The 18500-nt window shown below is 39.0% G+C and overlaps 1 protein-coding gene across 2 annotated transcripts in view; it reads left to right on the plus strand.

The window, feature by feature from the left end:
- Positions 1 to 727: 727 nt before the first annotated feature.
- The window catches only part of LOC149827454 (uncharacterized), a 69987-nt gene continuing 52214 nt past the window's right edge, over positions 728 to 18500 (plus strand). For both annotated transcript variants that reach the window (XM_090019372.1, XM_090019373.1), the window contains exons 1-3: positions 728 to 910; positions 1567 to 1650; positions 9037 to 9156. In XM_090019372.1, the coding sequence (XP_089875498.1) occupies positions 1603 to 1650; positions 9037 to 9156 (168 nt within the window). In that variant the 5' untranslated portion in view covers positions 728 to 910; positions 1567 to 1602. The remainder of the gene's footprint in view (positions 911 to 1566; positions 1651 to 9036; positions 9157 to 18500) is intronic.

Here is an 18500-nt window from a genome sequence, read left to right on the forward strand (position 1 = left end):
GTAAGCTTTAAAATAACTATTTAAAATTTTAAAATATATTATCAATATAGTTTATTAGTAATTTATTTATTTTTACTATGCGTCTGTACCCAGCCTAGTGTAGATTCCTGGCTCCGCCCTTCTTCCAAACCTTTACCACGATGATTAGTAGCCAACTTCTTCTTCACATCTTTCAATTGGTTCTGTATCTGGCCTTCCATTGCAGAAACCAATTTACTCACCCGACCCAAAGACGGTTTTGATATAACTTCTGCTTCAAAACCCAGAGGAACATTGGATCCTTCATCAGATATGAACCGTTTGGAATTTTTACCTTTAGATTTTATCTCGACTTCCTTACACTCACCATCCTGCAAGTCACTTCCTTCAATCATGCCTACATTCGAGGGATGGGTGCCCATGCCTCTAACATCACAAAAGACACCAAACCTCACTGGAAATGTTAAAAGACAACAACATCAACAATATTCTGGTCATCATTGCCGGTAAGTTTTAAAGATTTTGAATTTGCAACAGTGTATTATTGTGAAAGCCGCCGGTATAAGTGGCATCCCTGCAATCTTTAAAAAAGGAAAAGAATTGGCGGTTTATGGAAGTGAAAATATATTACGCATGTGGTCCCACCGTTTATCTTCACTGCACGAGGGCCATCTTGCGAGAAAAATTGGAGGTTTCTGCAGTTAAGTATGCAATAACATTTATTCCTCCCCACAGATTTAGTGCAAAACCTTTTTCCTTTGTTTCATTCATCTCCGCCTGTGATAATCGACCAACTGGTGTCCTGAAACTGCTCCCACATCAGCTGTTACACCCCATCTTTCTTGTTGTTGTTTGGTGTGTTCGTGGACTCAGACAGGAGTGCAACCAGGCTTGCCCAACCCCTGGAAGGCGAGCCAGCCCAACAGCTTGAGTAAGCATCGGGCTTCTTGTTTGATTTCATTTTTTTTTAAGCGCACAAACAGTATATGAAGAATTCTTCTGGTAACCGAGTTGGTTTTGTTTGCTAGTTCCTCTTTAATTGCTCTTGGTAGCTTGTTTCAAGCTTTGTCAAGTGCCAAGTGAGAACTTGATATGCACATGGTCTCAGCATGTGAATGGGCATGATTTTGCAAAATTCTTCCCCACCTAACCTGCCCGCCATGTTTTCTTGAAAGAGCAAAAGAAAGAAAAAGCTGCCCTTGTACCCTGTTTTCTGCGAGGGAGGATCAGGTGAAATGTGATTGAGATGGTGGGTGTGATCAAGTGCAGCAGCACACTTAAATCGTGCAAGATCTCCATTCGTTTTCTGCTCCTCTTTCTCTCCTGTCTGTTCTCCAAGTGGATACCCTACCCTAAGTTCCGAACTGTACTAATCTCATTCTCATCCCACGGACAGTCGGACAGACTCCAGCCTCATTCCTTGTCCACAATAATGTTCAATAAAAAAGACAAACAAACTAGTGAAGGCTCTAACACGTTAAAAACAAACAATGAAAGCATAAATCCTACAGACTTCATAACTTGAGAGAAAACTCCTTGTGGTGATTCAGCGTTGATCTGTTGCTTTCGCTGTGTCTTGTTGTTCAGGCAAATCTCTTAATTTCCAATTGAAGCGTTCAAAGGATGCAGGACATGCAAGCACAGAGCTTGCTAAATGAGTTGGAGCTTCAGGTATGCAGCTTGAAATTTTTGTTTATTTGATGATTTTTTTTTCTACTGTATTGCTAGAGAGTCAAGGTTGGGCATCTGTAAAGCAGTGCTACAGCCTCTCCTGAGAGAAAACTATTCTTGGGGGACTGCATACATGTACACGTTCGGTTGGATCATTCTGATTTACTTTCTCATTTGAATGAGAAAGTGAATCTGATTTGTATAAGCAGCCAAAAATAAAAAGTTAAGCTGTGAGAAAGTGAATCTCATTTGCCTTTGCAAATGAATCACTTTCTAATTTGCCTGAGATTTAAAATGACCCCATGTGATTCTGAATCTCAAGCAGATTAGAAAGTGATTCTGAATCATGTTTTTTTGAAAGGAGCAGTCTAACGTAAATGTTCAATATTATTTTATATACCCTGCTTGCATTCCGGGCAAGTTCTCAGGAAGGGGAAGGTGGTGTATGTTGGCCCCCGATGATTCCCTGAATCCCACGTCTGTGTTCGGGGGTCCCAAAAAGCACCATGTATATAAGCACATGAGGCTCGTATTCCCGTGTATGTTGACATCACTCAGCATTGGAGTCTGGTGTGTTTGCAAAGACTTAAGTACCCTTTCTTGCTATTCTTGCCATAAAATGACGGTTTGAGAAAATGACAAAAAATGTCCTTTATTCAATAAAGGAAAACAAACGGTTCAAAAAAAGGACAAACATGTCCTTCATCCAGAAAGTCGAGGATGATGTTGACTCTTCAAAGTCTACACAGTGAAACGAACCTTAGCTGACGATCCGATGGTGATCCGGCGAAACGATGGTGAGTCGACAATCCGATGGTGAGTCGGCGATCCGATGGTCATCCGGTAAAACGAACCTGAGCCATCAAAAATGTTTGTTTGAACTTTTCATCGTCATCTTCTTCTTCTTCCTTCTTCGTAAAACAATGTAAAACCCTCTATCTCTCTCTAGAGAAGAAATCAAGGGAGACAAAGAGTTTTCCCTGAAGAAGGCCATGAACATCAACCCTCTCACTCTCTCTCCATTTTCTTTCTACTTCTGTGCACATCCAGCAGACGATCCTACATTGCTCCATCAAACACCGACTGACCTGCACACTGACTGTAGCATCGTTTAACTTGATGAGTTGTGGAGCCTGATTAATTCATAGTTTTTGCTCTTACAGGAGGGGGTTTGGGGGCTCCTCCCAGTGTGGGTAGCATCATTCAACTTGATGAGTTATGGAACCTGATTCATAGTTTTTGCCCTTACAGGATAGGGTTTGAGAGCTCCTCCTAGCGTGGGTAGCATCATTCAACTTGATGAGTTGTGAGCCTTATTTAGAGTTTTTGCCCTTACAGGAAGGGGGTCCGGGGGCTCCCCGCCGGCACGGGTCCCGCAAATCACTATAGCGATTTATAGTGTTATTCAGTAAGCGATTTGTGTTTTTGGATCTCACTATAGCGATTTGTAGTGTCTTCCGCAAAAAACTATAGCAACTTGTAGTGTTATTCAGTAAGCAAATCCTTGTAAATCGCTACCCAAATTAGTGATTTGCGGAAGACACTATAAATCATTGTGGGGCTCGATGGAGACCCAAAAACACTACAAATCGCTATAGTGATTTGCGGAAGACACTACAAATCGTTGTTGGAAGACCGAATAACACTATAAATAGTTATGAAGCTCGTTGAAAACCTGAAAACACTATAAATCGTTGTAGGAAGGCTCAACAATACTACAAATCGTTGTTGGAAGGCCGAATAACACTATAAATCGTTGTGGGGCTCGTTGGAGGCCCGAAAACACTACAAATCGTTGTAGAAAGGCCCGACAATATTACAAATCGTTGTTAAAAGACCGAACAACACTATAAATCGTTGTGGAGCTCGTTGGAGACCCGACAACACTAAAAATTGTTGTAGCAGAGTCATTGAAAAAATCATGGGAAAAAAACAGAAAAAGAAAAATAGAAAATTTGTGGGAAGGGGTGTTACGAAAACCTCGAGCAAGAAACAACCAAAGGAAACATGAGCCCCACGATAAAACAAAACGCTTTATTGCACTTTTTCGATAGTTAAAAGAGGGAAAGAAAATAAAAAAAATTATACAAGGCCCCAAAAAAATGCACCGAGGGAGAGCCCCCAGACCCCCCTCCTGTAAGGGCAAAAACTCTAAATCAGGCTTCACAACTCATCAAGTTGAATGATGCTACCCACGCTGGGAGGAGCCCTCAAACCCCTTCCTGTAAGGGCAAAAACTATGAATCAGGCTCCACAAGTCATCAAGTTGAACGATGCTACCCACGCTGGGAGGAGCCCCCAAACCTCCCTCTTGTAAGGGCAAAAACTCTGAATCAGGCTCCACAACTCATCAAGTTGAATGATGTTATCCACACTGGGAGGAGCCCCCAAACCCTCCTCCTGTAAGGGCAAAAACTCTGAATAAAACTCCACAACTCATCAAGTTGAATGATGCTACCCACACTAGGAGGAGCCCTCAGACCCCATTTCTGTAAGGGTAAAAACTCTGAATCAGGCTCCACAACTCTTCAAGTTGAATGATGCTACTCACGCTGGGAGGAGCCCTCAGACCCCTCTCCTGTAAGGGTAAAAACTCTGAGTCAGGATCAACAACTCATTTAGTTGAATGATGCTACCTACGTTGGGAGGAGCCCCCAAACCCTCCTCCTGTAAGGGTAAAAACTCTGAATCAGGCTCCACAACAGTCAATATGCAGGTCGGTCGGTGTTTGATGGAGCAATGTAGGATCTTCTGCTGGATATGCATAGAAGCAGAAAGAGAAGGGAGAGAGAGAGTGAGAGGATTGATGTTCATGGCCTCCTTCAAGAGAGATTTCTTTCTCGGATAATCCTTAAATAATCATCTTCGGGGCACTTAAGTCTTTACAACCACTCCTTTTCTAGAATCGTCATTTTTTTTTGCACCAATGGAGGAGAGGGTACTTAAGTCTTTACAATCGCATCAAACTCCAACGCTAATTAATGCTGACAAACATGGGGATACGATACACACATGCTTAAATACGTGGTGCTCATTAAGACCCCCGAACACAAGATGTAGCTAACTGCCCTCTCCTTAGGGGAGAACATATAACCTGCTTGCCCCAGGAAGTCCTAGTAAAATGTGCAGTTAAATGAGGAATATTAGCTCGTAAAGTTAAAAAAGAAAAGTTAAAGGAGGGTCTCTTTCTAATTAGCTTGAGATTCAAAATCACATGATCATGTTTTTTTAAGGGTGCAGCCGAACGTACCCTTTATTATAAATATTATTTTATATACCCTGCTTGCATTCCGGGCAAGTTCCCATGAAGTCCTAGTGAAATGTGCAGTTAAATAATGAAATATTAGCTCGAAAAGTGAATTGGTGTTTGCTAGTTGACCTCCAAGTACACGCGGCCACCCTCCATGTTCTTCATTCCCAACCCAAACCGTTTGTGTCTAATCTATTTACTCATTTTGTGTTTCATGCTAGGCATATTAACGCAGAGTCAGTGTCTTGAAAAGATCAGATTCCTATTATTCAAAGGTGATTGTTCGAAGGATATTAATTATGGACTAAAGCATGGATTTTACTAAAAAACAGACAAATAATGCAAAAGATTTGTATAACGGAACATAGAGTAATTCAGGAAAATTTAAAGAAATTGGACATATCATGAAGAGTATATCGACAACGCAAGCATGCTCAACTGTTTCACTTTAGTAGAGTTTAAGTCTTGCAACAATCTGTATATGGAAGAGTATATTTACGATTTCAATTTTGGTGCAATCTTGTTAGTTCATCTTTATTAAGATTTATTTTAATATTTAATTGTCTTGATTAATAGTAAATGGACCATAAAACGAATCATAGGGTTAGATTCTTGAGGATGCACTAGGAGATATCACTGTTACCAACTTTAGGGTTCGCACATCCGCACCAAAACCAAATTACCGAAAGGAAATTAAGTAGGAGTCAAAAAGGCAATTGCTGCATAATTACTAATTCAATCGAAGCTCAACATTTAGTACAAATCTGTAGAAAAGGTACTCAACAACATGCAACAGCTATTCCGATTATGAGGCTGGTTGAATCATTGTCTTATGATTAAGCTTTCTCTCAATGCATCCAAAAGTTGTGGTCATATTTAGTTATTCACATAGCTAAAAGAATTAAAACCTACTGACTCCTAAAGTCATAACTAAAAATCACAACATTTCTATTTAAACTCTTTATTAAGAAGGCATATTAGACATAAAAAGACAGTTTACAGCAAACCAAACTCAAATCTATACTGAAACAACATTTTAGACACCACTGGAAATCACATCGAGGCTGATTTCTCGACCTTTGCTATTTAACTTTATGTAAGAAGAAAAACACCCAAGATATACATGTGAGATTTAAATTTGGTAATTGAACATAATACAAAAAGAATTTTGTTATATATTGAACACTGTATCTTTGAGTATAAGACAGAAATCGGGCAGTCAATGCATTCAACACAGAGATTCCAAATTGTTATTGAACTTAATACACTATTTACACATAACAAGTGACTATAATTAATGAACTATTAAGATTGTAACATAAAGCTTACAATTAATCTTCACCATTATTTCCATCAATTCTAAGCTTCTTGTTCCACCTACACTATGAGAGACTAACAAAATGATAATATAGCTGCATCAAACAGAATTCCTATCTCTATGAGATTCAGATGCTCCTTGGACCTCCAGCCAACAACCATAATGTTTTTTTTGTTCGAGCATTAAGGTTTTCTGGAAACTCAATTTGGGACGTGTGGATGCATACCTACAACTAAGCTAGAATCGATAGTGTTGTGATAGATATGGACTGCATATTATGATATCGAAAAAAGACAATAAATCACGAGGGTGATCATGGCGAAGGTGAAAACAAGGATAGTGGACAACGCCGTAATAGGTAAACGATATTATCACAAATAAGTATTAATGCAAGAGATAAAAGAAAATTGGTTATACAAAACAATACAAACCCACACCCTACAACCAAGAGAAAGAACATGTAACAAGTAGAAAAAAAAAATTCAAACCAATCAGAGACACAAGAACATAACCTCTACGCCTAACACAGGAAGTTTGTATTAGTAGTAAAACAGAGAACCCCTTTTCAAAAACTATGAAATAGTTAATCTTTTATTTATTATTATTATTCGAGATGCAGAAATTATTGTATTATGCAGCTATTCAATGCTTTATGTATTCACTTATTATACAGAAAATGTGCAACTGACTATAAAGGTAACAATTTTGGTACTGAATAATCAGAACACAAAAAAAAACATACCCAATATCAAACTATGCAGGCTGCTAAGCTTTAAAACCTTTTCCTTCTAGGTATATATTGAAATTTCATAACACAACAGCCCGGAACATGGGAACAGAACGCTGATAGAATCCTATTGCTCACAATATGATACACCAGGGAGCTGAATATAGCTTTCCCAAACTCTATTTGTGCAAAAAAAATCATTTCTTTGTGTGTAGCACACACACAGAATCGAAATTTTGCATTTGTGCACAAGTTAAACCCATGATAGATGAGTTGTGCAACATTTTTTTGCATACTTGAAACAAGCACACTACAAAAACACAGTAAATCCTACCTTTAAACTGAAAATCCCCAAATTTGTTTGATTGCTTCCCTCTAGCCGTCGTGAAGCTGAGCCCTCCTCACGCCGACTCCGCGAACACGGACAAGAGAGATGGAGTTCAAAGGTAACCCTCGTCATCGTGCTCATGTGAGCCGTGTGTCTTTTCATCAGTTGGTGCAAGAAAGAAAGGAAAACGAGAAGGAGAGGAAGAGAGAACGAAAAGGGAGAGAGGGTATTAACGAGAGGAAGGGGATAACGAGAGGAAGGGGATGGGGGGTCTTATGGTAAGCGTGAGGGTCAGTGAGAGAGAGAATCGAGGAGGAGATCGTGGGGGAGTGGGGGTTGGTTATCCCAATTCTCCAGCGGCTGCATGAAAACCCTCTCTCATTTAACTCAAAAGCAAACCCTTTTTAGGGTATGCATAGTCCTCTCTTTTAACTTTACGTTTTTTTTTTATCGTGCTTTCATTTTAACGCACATGTATGTGCGACTTTAGATCAACTGCAACCCACGACCCATTTAAACTTTGGGTCCAACTTAAAACCATCCGGATCTAAGGATCCAAATTTTTTGATTTGGACTATGGTCTAATGGATGCTATGGGTCCAGGACCCAATACATTTATGGATCCTATTAAGCAAATTCTGGATCCGCACAACGATCCAAAATGTTATAAAAATTTTGGTACAATTTCGAATAGGGTTTCCAAGGTGCAATCTCCATTAAAATTTCAAAATATCCAGTATCCAAGATCCAATTAGAATTTTAATTGGACCCTTATCATATTTAAATCTCTGAAGTCCAGGATCCAAATGAAGTAGTCTGGATCCAAACGTCGCATAGGCTGCTACGGATCCTAATAAAGTGTTATAGGTCCAACATAGAAATTTTCTCATTAATATTTAATTTAAACTTCATGGACCCGCTGAATTCATCCTGAATCCAATATAACCATGATATTGAGGATCCAATATCAGAGATCTGATCCATATGCCTAAAATCCATTAATGGTTATCCAATTAAAAATGTTCGTGATTCGATATCTAAGATCCGAACATGATATCGAAGGTTCGAACTGGATATTAGGGACCCAATCATTGAAGATCCAAATAAGATTCCCAAGATCCAAATATGAATAACAATTATGAAAATAACTTTGGACATAAATTGCGAGTTTATTTACCTAATAAAATTCACGGGTATTGCAGCCTACCTCGAAATAACTCTCTCTCTCTCTCCTTCTTCTTCTTCCTCTCTCTAGGCTATTAACTTTGATAGCATCTACCTAGGGTGCTATTATCCATCCACATTTCACATAAGTGCAGAAATATATTTTTAGAAAAGATTAACAATGGATCTACCCAAACCACATATGTAAGCAGACTTTGGTTCTCATTCCGGCATTATTTTCGTAGTCAAGCTTCTATTCGGTTTGAGTCATTGCATGTTCAAGTCCGCATCCAAGTTCGACTCAGATTAGTTACATCGATTAGTTGGATTTGGTACGACGGTACGACCCACATCTAAACTGAGTGGGACCTACTTTCTTCCCTGTAAAATATAGCTTGGTCTTAGTTGATACTTTATGACCCTTATTGTAATTCAGTTCTTCCAGAAAATAACAGAACTTTGTCTTAGTAAAGGAGTATGAATGCTATTTCGTATTCGTTTTTTCTGCTCTTGTTATCAATTATGCTTATGACCTTCAATTAAAATGCTAATTATCTGGAAATAGTAGAAGTATTGAACATACAGTATTTAATGTGCAGGCTCCAGTCATATCAAGACATTCACCTCGTGGCATTTTTTGCAGTAGGAGCCTAAATCTTAGGTCAATCAGAGCCATTGGATATGACATGGATTATACCTTGGTTCAATATGATGTGCTGGTAAGCACTATCTTCTGTACTATATCTGCTATTTGGGCTTTTATATTTATTACTTTCTTTAATTCAGGTTGTGACTCTAGTGTAGGGAAAATCTGTCTTTACATGTAGATATTAGTTTGCACCTGCTCTACTTGACTATATTTCACATCTCTCATGTTAAATGAAGGATCTCAATTTCTATGTTGTGCACCATGCAATGTGCAATTTATCTGTTCATGTTTCATTATCTGAGATCTTTATAGGATGTTACTATGACAACTACAAGCATTGAAAGACAGGAATGTATAGTGAATATAAAGTATGCAATAGATTTGATAAGATTATTGTGAATATAAAAGTATTCTATAAATATGATATCTTTGACTAATCTGGGGTATAGGCATTTAAATTCTTTTAGGATTAACCTTGCAATGTACATGCTATAGTCGTGGGTCTTGTTCACTACACTTGAAAGTGGGTTTGTCCATTATCTTCTTTAGATAGGCAAGCTGGAGCATGACCCCAGAGGATTTTAAAGCAAGTGAGTCTAGAGGCATGGCAATTTCAAGAAATATGGGTGCGGGGGTGCAGAAACACACACACACACACACACACACACACACACACACACACATATATATATATATATATATATATTGTGCGTGTGTGTGGTGAAACTTTTCAAAACAAACCTAAACTTTGGGCAATAAACACAACCAACTTTTTAATATTGTTAAAAGCATGCCTAAACTTTTTCATGGTTAATTTAAAAACCCAGAGTTTACTTCCATCAAAATTCCATTAAATGTATTTTCTGATTATGAAAAATTATATGTGCTTTTATATTATCCCCAAAAATTTACTTTTTGGAAAAAAATCCAAAATATTTTTTTAGGGTAAATCAGTCCTATCTCTTATTAAGAGGTCTATTTATTATCCATCATGTGCATAAAGGAGATCTGAGAAGAATGATAAAATGAAAGTGTTCAATCTTCTGAGGAAAGTGACTCGGACTATGAAGCTACTAAAGTGAATATACTAGGAAGGGATGCTCTTCCTTCCCTAGGAACTGTGTACAACCTTTTGTCTAAGTAGGAAGATAGAAGGCAATTAGAACACAAGACTGATTAGATCTTGGAAAGGTCCTCTTTCAGGTGTTATTAGAGTGTCCCTTGATAGTAGTAAAGTGCAAGTGGGAGCTCCACGTCATGCTCATGATAGGCGGGTGCATGGGCGAGCAATGACAAAAATTAAAGTGTACCCATCTAGGTAACACCAGGTACACCAAAGTGGAACATCATTTGAAATCCCAACTTCTTCAAAAACCATGCATTTCACTCTATAGATTCAAAGACTTCAGGTCAAAATGCTAAATATGAAAAGGAGACACTAGCAATTTTGAGAAAGGAGTTAAAAGAACTCAAGATGAAGCTCGGGGATAGATCTATACCTATATATTCTCTTGCTATGGTTGCCATGCATCTATTCAAGAGTTAAATTACATGGTGGGTGACAAAAATACTTTTATGAACCATACACCCTCACCTATAAAGCATCTCATACGATTTGCTGTAACACCTCAAAATTTTAAACTTGTAAAGTTTTAGAAAACTTGAAAGAGACTGAAAATCCATTTAACAGATCAGCGAAAAATGATTTTTGAAATAACAAGTCGGCAAACCTTTGCATTACTGCAAACCTTCTGTTTCACAAAGGATTTACATCTTCGTAACAACATTTAAAGCCATATGCATTAAAAGATAATTTCAAGTTTATACAAAATGAGATTTTTTGAGGAAACACTTATACAAAATTTAAACTACAAAGGTGTATTCAGGATGCGGAAAGCCAGAAGAAACAGTGGGATCTTGATGCTATCTTGCAATCGCGCTATCGTCTGTCACTCATACCTAAACATCACATGTACCTATAAGACGGGTTAGATTCATGAAAAACTAGTAGGTGCACAAGTATCATAATTCAAAACAAAACTAACACATGCATTATTTCATACATGATATGCGAATTAACATAAGTAAAGTGATCAAGATAACTTTGTTTCGATATTAATTATCATGAGGGTACGCAGAGGAGAAACATAAAAACAACTGAGATTTGCTTGAGGGTTTATTATTCTTTGTATTTTGATACTCTGGGTAACTAGTTGAGTTCGCTCCTAAGGAGACGGTCAGTGATCGAGAGAGGATTCCCTAAAGGCATTCATGGCAAAGGATGCATCCTACTTTTGCAGAAGTCTAGGGGTCTATCACCTAGGATAACATTCGATAGCTCTATCCCATAACTCCAATGACTGGGGATACATAGTCAATTGCTACTTGAAGAGAGTAGTTGTTAACAACATGCCCATCAGAGTTTTATACCATCCCATCCTCTTCCTTGACCAAACCAAAGAGGTGAATGAGTGTATCAGGTTCTATTTTAACTAATGACCTATTCTACATGCTCTGGTTTATTGAACCCATTCGAGCATCTTGCCTATGAAGTCGATTATCACTATTTGTGTGATTACTACTTTTATATCATTGTGCAGTTTGCATGTTATGAGATCGCCATCAATCACTCAACAAATTATCGTAGTATCAACATGTGGTGCATGTTTAGTAATATTGCTTATGATAAAAAGGGTACTGATTTCTTAAAAGAAACCCCCGACTTTAGCCATTTTCAATTTCTCATGCCTCCGATTAGGGATACCTAGGTCATATCGGGTATCCTGCAAAAGCTTGCAAGGACTTCATCCTACGGTGTCGTTTTGGGAAAAGCTTAGTTGCGATTAGGCAACCTTCAAATGCCAATTTTTTGCTTTTCAAAACCACGCATACTTGAATACTGGATTTTCACAAGAAATTCTTTTTTCTTTAAATCGTTGGCGTACTTGCGCAAAATCCATGTCTTTTTTTTTAAGGCAAACATGATACAGGGTAAGTCAAAACTCGATATGCAAAACCACACATCGAGCAAAAAGAATGCATACTTAGTGCACGAGATACAAAACCATACCTTAGCTAAATTAATATGTAAGCAGTGCATGAGGTACAAAACTGTACCTCAGCTAAATAAATGCGTAAGCAATACACGAGGTACAAAATCATACATCGGCTAAATAAATGCCTAAGCAATACATGAGGTATGAAACCGTACATTGGCTAAATAAATACGTAAGCAGAGTATGAGGTATGAAACTGTACCTTGACTAAATAAATTTGTAAGCAGTAGCTTGTGCAAGTAATAGCGCGGTGGTGAAATAAGCAGTACAAAGCAAGGCTCGATGTGTGAAACCACACATCGAGCTAAATAAATGCGTAAACAATAGTCTATGCACGTAATAATGCAGTGACAAAGTAAACAATACAAAGCAAGGCTCGATGTGCAAAACCACACATCGAGCAAAATAAATATGTAAACAGTAGCATGTGCACGTAATAGCACAGTGGTAAAGTAAATGACATAAAAGAAAAAAGACAAGGATCGCAAAATTGCATCCTAAAATTAAAAAGCGTATATATATATATATATATATATATATACTTATATGCTTATTCACGAGTTTTATGATTGTCCTTCCATTATCCTTTGTGCAACTTTTTCCTACCTCGAAGAATGTCAGCTTTGCTGATGGTTCTAAGTGTAGGTGATAAGTGGCTCGTGCTTCGGTCCGTGCGTAGGGTCTGTTGCGTTGGTGGGGTACGCTAAAGGGTTCATCGTACTACATAAATAGCACAAGGAAGTTCATCTTTTAAAATCATGTGTTGGGATTGTATTTGGATCACAAGGAGCCGAACTAGGCCTTGGTTCAGTCTGCCTGGCTGAACCGGTTTCTGAATCGGGGTGAGCCGATTCGGGGCTCAGGGTGAGCTGATTCGGGGCTCGACTAGGCTTGACTAGCTGCGAGAGGGGAGGGGTGGAGGCAGGAAATGACACCCCTACCTGCTGGCCAAAAAACAACGGAAGGCAGGGGAGGTGCCCCTATCCTCTGGTCGAAACAAACACAAGCAGGGGGGGCGTCAACCCCTGCCTGTTGGCCGAAAAACTAGGGAAGGTAGGGGGTGATGCCCCTGCGCTCTGGTCAAAACAAAGATAGACAGGGGGGGTCCCCTACCTGTTGGCCAAAAAACCAAGGAAGGTAGGGGGCGGCGCCCCTACCCTCTGGTCGAAAACAAAGACAGGCAAGGGCGTCGTCCCCTACCTATTGATTAAAAAAAAGAAGAGGCAGGGGCGTCACCCCTGCTTGCCAGAAAAGAAAAGGAGGCATGTGTGTTGCCCTTGCCTGCAGGCCGAAAAAGGGAAGGAGGCAGGGGTGTCGCCCTTACCTGTTGGCCAAAAAAGAGGAGGAGGCAGGGGCATGGATGATACTCGCAAATAAATATGTATTCAGCCATGCATGATAAATTTTTGTTTCAGGAATTCATTGGCAGAGATTGAAAAATACATCACCAAAATCATTCTCATAAAAAACAATGTTTCTTGCAATTCTAACACGTCTAGTCATAGGATCATAACATCGATACCTTTATAATCATCTGCATATCCCACAAACCTGCACTTAGTGTAGGACCTGTGTTATTTTCAAAATAAAAAAAAAATTGTTTGTGGGGGTTAAATAAAACACAGGCGGTGTGGCTCCTGCGAAGCATCTATCCCCGCACTCTCTCTCTCTCCTTCCTCGACTCGTCGAAGCACCCCCTCGCCTGAGTCTCTCCGGAGCTGCAGACCCCTCGCCTGAGTCTCGTCGGAGCTGCAGACCTCCTCGCCCGACTCCTCCTCTCGACAAACCCCCCGCTTGTGTCCCTCTTTGTCCGCCAGGATCCCCTCTCCCAGCGACCTTCCGTCTCTCTCCCCCTCCCTGCGACCTCTCTCTCCCCCTGGATGCACGCTCCCCTTCACTGACCCTCTCGCCAGCACCCCCTTCTCGTGCACGAAGGTCTATCCCCCCTTAGGTACAGATCTCTACCTCCTTATCTCATCTCTGCCTCAATGGACAACCACCCTTCCTCCATGCTCACTGCCACTATGGCTATCAAGTGGCTGAATGCCACTACCACCCACTGTCGACACCCATTTTTCTCTTCTCATGCTCTCGTTGACCGGAGCACCCACTGTGTTTTTCGGCCACACGCACGAATGCCACCAAATCCACCCTGCCAGGAGCAACGACATCTCTTACCTTCTTTTTTTTTAGAGGTGGCGACACCACTCAGGTGCCGCCCTTTTTCTTTTTCTTCCCCTCTTGCACCCGTCCTTTTTACTCAGGTGTCGCTGGGAACACCATCACACCTGCTGGTTCAATAGGTGGCTGGACATCCCCACTCCCTCTTTGTGCTGCTACCTTACTGGGATAGCCGACAGGGGGTGTTGACTACCCTGTTGCACCCCTTTTGCGCTTCCCCACTCAGTTGGAGGCAATCCCAACATGGACACCTCCCTCCCCTTTGTTTCCCCTCTTGCCCAAGAACCGAGCCTGGCTCGACTTTTCCATTGTTTTTTATTATTTTGTTTATCTTTTGAGCAATGAAATCAAGCCTGGCTTGGTTGTGGCCTGCCAGCCATGGGCTAGCACTACCTACAATAGTAGCCTAGCCATGCTGGGTAGGCCCGAGCAAGTTGAGCTCGGTTATTATCGAGCCCAGCTCGATCCCCGCCTTCTGGTAGTCAAGCGCAGTCGAGCTAAGGTCGGCTAGCATCGAGCCCAGCTCGGTTGACCCTTGGTGTGAGTGTAGCTCGATTCGGTCTATTCGAAAACCCAGCGACACAAACGTCACTTATTCTGTTCAATTAAGTGGTTGCATCATTTCTTTTGTAGCAAAATAAAATACCTTTTTGTGCATCCCATCGGTGCAATGGACGTGGCACGCACACCAAGGCACGAGCCCTTGATAACCTATGCTTGGAATCGTCAGTGAATCCAACCATCTCCGAGATAGGGGAAAGGTGTATACAAGGACAAATGGCAAGACACTTCTAACATATATATATATATATATATATATATATATATATATATGTGTGTGTGTGTGTGTGTGTGTGTGTTTAACTCAAGGACGCAGTTTTTCATATTCTTGTCTATTTAAAATTTATGTCATTTACTTTATCGTCGCACTGTTATGTGCACAGGCTACTGCTTATGTAATTTATTTAGTCGATGTATGGTTCAGTACATCGTGCACTGCTTACGTAATTTATTTAGCCGATGTACGCTTTTGTACATCGTACACTGCTTATACAATTTATTTAGTCAATGTACGATTTCGTACATTGTGCATTGCTTACGCAATTTATTTAGCTGATGTACAATTTTGTACATCATGCACTGCTTACGCAATTTATTTAATCGATGTACAATTTTGTACATCGTGCACTGCTTATGTAATTTATTTAGCTGATGTATAGTTTCGTATATCGTGCATTGCTTGCATAATTTATTTAGTCGATGTACGATTTCGTATGTCGTGTATCGCTTATATAGTTTATTTAGCTTAATGTGTGGTTTCGCACATCGAGTCTTGCTTATGTTATATATATATATATATATATATATATATATATATATATATATATATATATATATATATATATATATATATATATATATATATAAAGTACGTAGTTTTGTGTACGCCTGCCTACCTTACATTATGCTTTCTTTTAAAGATGCAGAATTGTGCATACTCGCCAAGTTTTTAAAGAAAAAGGGGTTTTCATGCGAGATTCTAATGTTTTGAAATATTCATTGTTTTAAAAGCAAAAACAGATATATGGTGGTTGCTTATTCGCAATAAAGTCTTTCCCTCAACTCTGCGTAGCCCTAAGAGGTACGTACGATCTTTTGTTTTGATATCCAAAAATGAATCGGATATCCCCAACCTAGAGCACAAGACCTTAATTTTTTTAAAACAAAGTTGGGCTTTTTTTTCTGAGAAACTGATATCCCTTTTATCATAGTGTTACTTTTAGACATGCACGGCATGTTAGTACTACAATGATTGGATGAGAGGTTTATGGTAACCTCGTAGCGTGCAAATGCACAATGTTGAAAAAGGAAATCACATACATAGTGATGATCGCCTTCACAGGCAAGATGCTTGAGTTGGTTTGAAAGACGAGAGCATATTGAATTAAACTAAAATGGTTACATTGTTTCTTTCACAACACAATAAAGTTGGGGTTTTTTTTTGAGAAACTGATACCCCTCTCATCATAGCGGTACTATCAAACATGCATGGCATGTTAGTACTACGATGATTAGATGAGAGGTTTATGGTAACCTCGTAATATGCAAAGACACAATGATGAAAAAGAAATCATATAAATGATGATGATCGCCTTCATAGGTAAGATGTTTGAGCTAGTTTGAAAGACCAGAGCATATAGAATGGGTCGTCAGTTAAAATAAACCTGACATTCACATTCGTCTCTTTGGTTCCGTCAAGAAAGAGGATGGGATGATACAAAAACTCTGATGGATAGGTTGTTAACAACTATACTTCTCAAAAAAATGACTTGGTGTCACCAGTCATCAAAGTTAGGAGATGGGGCTACCAAAAACTATCCTAGGTGGTAGACCCCATGAACTTCTGCATAAGTATGGATGCATCCTCTTAAACAAGTGGCCTCTAGGAAATTCTCTCTCAATCATTGGCCGTCCCCTTAGGAGTGGACTCAGCTAGTTGTCTAGGGTATTAAAATACATGGACTAACAAACTCCTGAGTAGTCTTAGTAGTTTTTACATTTTTTCTGTGCGTACCCTCAGGATAGGTAATTATCGAAACAATATTATCATGCTCATTTTGCTTATTCTGAGTTGCACATCACAAAAGGACCAACATATATGTTAGTTTTGTTCTGAATTTTGATATCTATGCACCTACCAGATTTTTATAAGTCTGACCCGTTTCATGGGTATAGGTAATGATTAGGTCGGTATGGCAAGCGATGGCACGATAATGTGATGGTATCAAGATGAGACTCTTTCCCTGACATTTTGCTCTTGAGGACATTTTTGTAATTTGGTATAAGGGTTTCTTTAAAATTCTACTTGTCGCATAAACTTTAATTATTTAAAAACCTCATTTTGAATCTATTTGATTTCAATGAATGCACGGAGTTACAAATCAGTTGTATAAAGGAAGGTCCGTCTATAATGCACCCAAGATCTGTCAGCTTGTTATTTCAAACACCATTTTGTACTGAACTGCCATTTTAAACTCTGAAAAAAGAATGATTACAAAGCTTTCAAACTTTTCATAAAAAATTACAAGTATGAGATTTTGGAGGTGTTACACTTAGAAGCCTTTGGCTGAAATTTATTTATGAAGGATTCATCAATGTGGACATAACAAGTGCATCTAAAAACATGCAGAGCATTGTAATCAGGATGAATACCAAAAAGTGAGAAATATGGAGATTTATTTTGAAAACTATCATGGGCAAGCCATTTATAATGTGAATCGTTGAATGAAATGCTTTTGTCCACAAGCTAATAGGAAGATTGATGTCATGAATCATACTCATGGTAGTCTCAACAACATGTTTATGCTTTCTCTCAGCAATCCTATTTTATTTCATTACTTTGGAGAAAATCAATAAAGTCCTTTGAGACGTACTCACCACCTCTGTTACATTGAACATGCAAGATATTGGTAGAAAAGTGGTTTTGAACAAAGACATGAAAATTGCAAAATAGACGAAAAACTTCATACTTGTGTTTCATAAAGAATATCCAAGTGTAACGGGAATAACTATCAATAAAAATAACACAGTATCGACTGCCAGAAGTAGAACAAATGGGAGCAGGTTTCCAAACATCAGAATAAACAATTTCAAAAAGCCTTGAAGCTCTTTTATTGATAGAATTAAAAGGAAGAACATGACTCTTACATATTTGACAACCTGAGCATTTTTTATCGCTTCGCTCAAGAGTCAAACTTGACTTAGGAATTAACTCACCTGACACAAGTTTCTCAAGAAAAAGACGACTAGAATGATCAAGTCGATCATACCAAAGACTTGGCTTATTACATTTAGAAAGACTAAAAACAGACTCAGGACATCAAGAAGATGATAGAGATTGAAAGGACTTAGACTCTAATGAAGGCTTCATGGCAATACTTGTACGGGCATATGGATCTTCCTTGAAGATATACATGCTTTCTTGTCACTCCCCTTCAGCAAATGTGTCCCCCGTTTGAAGATCCTTGACATGCACAGAAGAGAACAAATTCAACATAAGAATGTGTATCATCAATAAGTCTAGAAACAAAAATAATATTTTTTTTGTATTAGGGGTATGAAAGACATTTGACAAATTGAGAGATGATTTTGACAAAGGAATGGTTGCATTTCCAAC

This window comes from Nuphar pumila, chromosome 10 (genome assembly GCF_984573655.1).
Source record: "Nuphar pumila chromosome 10, dmNupPumi1.hap1.1, whole genome shotgun sequence".
NCBI classification, from domain to species: domain Eukaryota; kingdom Viridiplantae; phylum Streptophyta; class Magnoliopsida; order Nymphaeales; family Nymphaeaceae; genus Nuphar; species Nuphar pumila.